Source organism: Anopheles merus, chromosome 2L (genome assembly GCF_017562075.2).
Source record: "Anopheles merus strain MAF chromosome 2L, AmerM5.1, whole genome shotgun sequence".
NCBI lineage: Eukaryota > Metazoa > Arthropoda > Insecta > Diptera > Culicidae > Anopheles > Anopheles merus.
In genome coordinates, this window is record NC_054083.1 from 21,724,171 (window position 1) to 21,730,701 (window position 6,531).

The 6,531-nt window shown below is 41.6% G+C and overlaps 1 protein-coding gene and 1 non-coding gene across 2 annotated transcripts; one reads left to right on the top strand and one right to left on the bottom strand.

The window, feature by feature from the left end:
- Positions 1 to 1,775: 1,775 nt before the first annotated feature.
- LOC121593219 (sodium channel protein Nach) lies at positions 1,776 to 6,301 on the bottom strand. Its single transcript, XM_041915414.1, has 8 exons — positions 5,331 to 6,301; positions 4,992 to 5,261; positions 4,777 to 4,882; positions 2,873 to 3,055; positions 2,691 to 2,778; positions 2,494 to 2,624; positions 2,311 to 2,407; positions 1,776 to 2,171 (listed from the first exon to the last, which is right to left on the bottom strand). Exons 1-8 carry the CDS (start codon positions 5,609 to 5,611, stop codon positions 2,032 to 2,034), a joined length of 1,296 nt encoding a protein of 431 aa, XP_041771348.1. The 5' UTR covers positions 5,612 to 6,301; the 3' UTR covers positions 1,776 to 2,031.
- Positions 4,578 to 4,659, top strand: Trnas-aga. The gene has a single exon. It is a non-coding gene; the product is annotated as a tRNA-Ser (tRNA).
- Positions 6,302 to 6,531: the final 230 nt, after the last annotated feature.

Sequence of the window (6,531 nt, forward strand, 5' to 3'; positions counted from 1 at the left end):
CATGTATTAAATTTAGACGGATAACTGGTTATTATGCAATGCAAAGTTTAGCTAGTTTTATTAATAAATTCCTCCTCTATGCTAATAGGTGAAGAAAGCTGTTGTCGTCCCTTCTCATCCTCTTTTGCTCCTGTTCGTTTCAGCTGAGATCTTTTTAAATTTTAATTCGAATGTTCTAGAAAACAGCCCAAGCTGAGAATCCAGAAAAGGGGAAAATAAATCCAAAATTAACGGGCAGTGGACGACAACAAACACATACTCACAAACCGGTATAGGCAGAATGTAAATATTCGCCAAAATTCCACGAAACCGGATAAGCGTTCGCCCAGCATCGCGCTGAACTCCGTGAACCCGCCGCCGCCGGCAGCTTAAAACCGGATGACGGGCGACTCCTCTTCGGAGTTCGGCGAGAACGTACCGATGCTGATTGAAAATCGATCTTCCCGCAACCAGCTGCTCTTTCTGTGCTGCTGACTGGTTTATGCTCGTTTTTGTGATGCCATCCGTGCACCGAAATCGCTCGAGATAAGAAAATTTATCGTGAAATGCCGTAGCATCAGCAACCCGAAGCTGGACTGTAGTCCAGTCTTCTGACGAAATTCTTCTGCTCCCAACACTGACTTCTCTGACGTCATATTCTGCTTATCGACATTGCACGTCCGAATGGAAAAAAAGACTTTCGGCAGATGCTTTTACGCTTTTCCCATCAATGGAGTGTGTAAGGACGAAAAAAAAGCACCACCAGTACTGGGTGCATAGTTCCATTCACTGCCCCTCCCGCACGCCGCCATGTCGCAACAATGGCGAATAATGTTAATGATGCGTGCATGCTCTCTGACTTTCTTCCCGTCGCTGTCGTGTAAGCGAAAGAATTTCCGATTATGTTGTTGTGATTGTGATTTCGGTTGTTACTCACATTATGGCAGTGGGTGCCGCTTTAGCGAATCGTCGAATGATGAGCATAAATTTGTATCGATTGTGGTTTTTTGGGGGCGCACTTTCAGTTTCGTTCAACAGAGAAATCTGCACTTCAATAGTGGCGTAATACAAAGACGATGAAGGATCATCGAAATGTGTTGTTGTCTGTGTGCATTGATATACAAATCAATATTTCTTCAAACTGTTTGCTTCATTGGGGAAAATTTTTAATATATGATTTGTACAATTTGTTGTGCAATTCTTCAATGTTTACCGTGTGACATAAAAGAAGTATAGTTGGCTACATATGCATTTTATTTTATTTAAGTTGTATTTTTCATGACATAAGTGAGTTTTTTTCTCATTTTTAGGATAGTTTTAACTTATTTTCAAAAATCTAACAGGTGTCATATTATCTCATTTTATCCTGTTTTAGACAGAAAAGAGGATAAAATTAAGTATACTAATTGTACTACTAGAGAGCCAGATGCAAAGATAAAATCCTTCCTTAAGGATTTAACGATATTGTTAACAAGTGACAGTATTTTGGACTAAACATTCCAAAACCGACCACTGTTGCTTTACCATATTAAACATTAAAAAAGACCATTTGCCATTATTCATCAGTTGCATCACCTTCTACTATTATACCAGGATACGTCAATGACCTTTTCCTGGTTGGGTCCACGTTTACGATCGTCCTTCAGGAAATCGTTCATCTCTAGCTAGGCCGGCCCAGGCCGATTACAATTATTAACCTGGGATTAACTCACTCTCACTGTACGTACGTGCAATGGGCAAAAGCAAACATTGCCCTCGCGGGAAGCTTATCCCTGACGACCTTCAACTCTCGCGAACACACCAAAAATACATTTTTTTTTTGTGCTGGAAACAAAAGTAACATGAAATACCAATTTTTTTTTTATTTAAGAGCTCAACGTGTGTATCATGCCAGCATCGGTAGCAGATGAATCGATTAAAACATATCTCACGTAACATTCACGCCCCAAAGGGAATCGTTTCCTGCTTACAACATCGCTTTAGCCACTGCATTATGCTTGCAGTAAAACAAACCTTAACGAAGCTTCCAAAATGATCCATTAAATTGAAAAATTATGGTTGAATTACTTCCCGGTTACGGTGATAGCGACGGTAAACCTTTTGGGTGATGTACTCCAGCACGAAAAATATAACCTCCACGAAGCTGATAAAGCTGCATCCCAGGAAGAGTGCTGCACCGCCGCCCAACGAGACTTGCAGAGGAAAAAAAAAACAAAAAAAATAGTTATAAAGCGTCCAAACTATAAACCACATAATGATGGTTGTGAGCACACACAAAGGAAAATTATTTGCATGTAATAGTTTTTCCGCTCTGCGACCAAAAACACCTACCGATTAAGTTGCTGATGTCGAACAGTACGTCACGCTTCATTCGCATCCGTGGGTAGATAATTTGCGTTTCCAGTTTACTGTTCGCTTGCCCCAGCACCTGGGGGGAAATGAAATGGACTTGCATTTGCACGGAAAAGCCTTAATGACACACACACACACACACATACACACAAATTACTGTACCGTTTTCTTCACCAACGCCTGTTTGAAGGAGACGGACTCGCATAGGGGCTGACAGGTGCAGTTCGTTTTGTACCACGCCTTAAACTGTTTCCCCAGGCAGTACAGTCCGGCTGGCGTGCAGGACGGTTTGCCTAACTCGGCGAATAGCAAAACGTTTTGTAATTAAGATGTTTGCAAGCAAGCTACCCAAAACCTACCAATGTTATAGAAGAAAGGGATACACTCGCAAAGGTGAAGGGCGGCCTCGATTCGGCAATTTATCCGACACAAATTAATCGTGTATACCTATAGCGCAAGTGCAGCAAATGGGAAGATTCATTTGAAGATATACAATCTTTTATACACGCTGGAATTTTGAATTGCTAAAGGAAACAATTACGCTAAAGTACGGCAGTCTCTCGGATGGCAGTCGACATTTGCGCCTACGGCGGGATAACTGCTTGAGCGCTTTCGAGGCAACCACCTGTTCGACGGACAGTGACGAGCTGATGATGTCGTGCTGATCCAGCGCGTAGTAGATGGAGTTGTCTGGTGTCATGACGTCCTGCTCGATGTGGATATACTGCAGCGAGGGAGAATGAAAGGAAGCGACGGCTTGCCAGATTAGCTTGTTAAGATGAATGTGAAATATGACAAGTTTTTAAGTGTCAGACACGTGTGCATGCTATGTCACTAGGGTTTTCGCATGACAGTCACACTTCCCGTGAGGGCTAGCCATTCGCATATCTGGTGACAGAAACATCACGAAAAGGTTATCGAGTAAGAGTGCTGAACGCTTCGCACAGTTGTACATAATGCACGTACAAACATAGAAGGAAGTATTTTCATTGCAGAACGATTGGTTCTTCACTACCAAACTCTATGGCGACAAACTGTTGGCATTTTGAAGGTCTTTGAAAAGGTTTTTCTAATCCTTGCCTTTCTATTGACGTATAAATTCGAACACAATTATAATAAAATTGTTCAGACATCGATTGGATTAGTTTTTTTGCATAGACCATACTTTCAATACAATGAAATTATGCTTGCAAAATGAACCGCTTATCACTAACACATATAAGAAAGTGGCTGGAAAGTTTGCTTAAAAATTATATAGCAGTTAATTTGTTGAAAAAATGTAAGACCTCGTAACGAAATGTCACCATAAACATTAATTTGATATAAATATTCCCTGCAATCAACAGCGTGAAAACACCAATCAAACGTTATAATTGAATTCAAATTGAAAGGATTTATCTGAATTGGAATTTAATATCCCGGCCCAACTAGCGAATAGCTTAGCACCATAGTTAACAGCTTAGTGCATATCAAAAGTATTCGTTCAGTAAATTGTAAATGTATTCGAACAGCAAATTGTTGATACATTCCAGACTGCTGAAAGCCTACACTCAGAGTAACTTTATCTGTTAAGGTACATATAGTGACCGAGTGAAATCAAATGGAAAACATTATATTATGGTAATTTCTTACTACATGTACATACAAACATTAAACTATTTATACCGATGCATAGAAGAAAATATATAATTCGTATATGTATATAATATGCACGCATTATGTATATTACATACTGTACTGTACATACTGATTGCATTCTCGTCAATCTACACTATGGCGCCAACTTTCTTTTGATGGGTAGATAATTCGCAATATTTCTATAAAAATATAAAAACATTATTTAAAAAAAGTTTATACCGGCTGCATCTCTAAATGCACCCAGAGCTAAATGTTCGGGCTTTTCTTGTTTTTATTGCTTCGAGGACTAATCCCGATGAAAAAATATTCTGCTGGTGTTGTACAAAACTCCCACAGGGGACGATAAAACGATACAGAATAACCCCATCCGAAGTGAACACTTTGCAAAGAATTTCACTTTAGTTCATTTTTTCAACCCAAAGCAATCAACATTCCTCATCACAACATCCACCAGCATGGTCGAAAAATAGTATTTGTGCTAAAATAAAACTCACTCTCTAATCCACGTTGCGTTATGAAAGATTAAAATAGATTTGTAACGGACGCGTGCGTTGGAATGTTGAGAGCCAAAGGGTATTGTTTTGTTGTAGTATGCTAGCTAGACGTGAGCAGTCGTGGCCGAGCGGTTAAGGCGTCTGACTAGAAATCAGATTCCCTCTGGGAGCGTAGGTTCGAATCCTACCGACTGCGGTTTTTTTGGGGTTTGATTTTTAATTATAAAAGCTATAAGATCTTTTAATATTGAAATGGTGGGTTAATCCTATCATCTTTCCAGGGATATAACAAAATTGTATTTGCGACACTCACCACATAGGTGCGAACCGAATCGACATGACTCATCGCAACCATCGTACGACAGACGTCCAGCGTGTAACAATCGGCCGGCCGTGCCTTCGTGTAATTAGCCTGTGATCTAATCAGCATTACGTTGTACATCGTTGAACGTAGAAAGGTGAAACAAATCATGCCCATCAGATTCGGCGGTCAAGCTAATCAGACTAATCTTATCAATACACGCTTACCGATCGCTGTACGGGCTCTGGAAGGCATACAGCATGGTGGATGAGTAGCAAACGCCTACCTCCGTCAGCACGGGTGCAAACGTTTTCCACGGTGGCGTCAGCGGGGACTTTAGCTCCCGGGCCAAATCAACTACCGAAACCGACTGCAACCTGCTATCGTTCACGAATGGTTCAAACAAGGCCAGGTTGTCAAATCGTGCTCGATTAACTGTCAGCAGGAAATTGCGATAGTGTTCGTAGGCACTGTGATTGCTGTCCATCTGCCAGTATCTGGGCGGGGGGAAACAAGCCAAACATTAACAATCTTTATTTTGTTCTCCATTTGGGACGCACCGTTACCGTTCGATCAGTTGGTTAAGCTTTTCCTCGCTCACGTGCTCGGAACACACGGTGGCGGCCGGTGGTCGAAAGTTCCAGCTCAGATAGTCCGTCTCGACGTTCAGCACGGTGGCATTGTTCTGGAACCGCTCCCAGTGCATGTTGCAGATGCTGACCGAGCAGACGACCGAGCAGGCCAGCACCGTCAGCCAGAAGGCTTTCTCTAGCCAGTGTGGGCTTCGCACCAGGTGGGCCAGCCCGTGGATCGAGGATTCGCTAGCAAACGTGCGCAACAGATCCATGACGGTGAATGTGACGACGACTCACCGAGGGTGGACACAGTATGTGGAATTAATCGAGTGAAAAATGACGATTAAGTAATGTGGTACGGGAACAACATATTTCGCACCATGAGTTAAGCTCTGTGGTCAAAATGGAGTTGATTTAGGCATTTAAACCCCAGGAAATTAAAGAGGAAGAAATAATAAAGAGCAGAGTTTGCAAAAATGTCGCTTTTTTGCTCAAGAAAAGCTCCAAAGTATATAACATGTCATACAACAATGTCAATGTAATTTACCAATATATCACTCTGTTCCACTATCCAGGAATTTCCACAGCAAAAATGACAATCAAAATGCATTACTACAACATGAGTCTTCCGTGCGGTTGCCGCCACGGTTTGCGAGCTAATCGAAAATGCATGCCACGGCTACGATGGCTACATAATTGTGTGATCACACGAACAATCGGATCCCTTCAAATTCCACCTAATCCTAACGACATCTTCGTTCTGAGCCTGAGACGTCATGCTTGGTTGCTTGAGCGCACTTACACAACACACATACAAATTTGATGCCGATCAAGGGGAACAGATTAATTTTCCAATAACGATGACTACCACCAGCATTACACACGGATGCTTATGTTGATTTTGTTTGGTATCTAGCAATTTCTGTAACATAGAAGGAGATATAATTGGAAATTGTTGTTAATGCAACGGTTGTTGTGTTTCGAAACAAACGATGATTTCAAATAAACGTTGACATTACAAGAATGAGTCGGTAGTGGTATTCTCGCAGTGGTAGTTGAAGCGACAGAACCCAAGTTGTCATCATTATGCCGTTTTCCAGATAATGAACACTTAACACAGAAACCGCACGGAACCGCACTTTACACCACACACCACTCAGTCGGAAGGTTCGTGTGATTGTTAAGCTGATGA

What these genes read in the sequence shown, in the direction of transcription:
- LOC121593219 (XM_041915414.1), bottom strand. Translation starts at nt 5,611, where the DNA reads ATGGATCTGTTGCGCACGTTTGCTAGCGAATCCTCGATCCACGGGCTG. An exon ending in CAGAGCCCGTACAGCGATCG is followed by an intron (nt 4,883 to 4,991) that starts GTAAGCGTGTAT and finishes AATGCTGATTAG; the next exon opens with ATCACAGGCTAATTACACGA. An exon ending in CCCTTTCTTCTATAACATTG is followed by an intron (nt 2,625 to 2,690) that starts GTAGGTTTTGGG and finishes TCGCCGAGTTAG; the next exon opens with GCAAACCGTCCTGCACGCCA.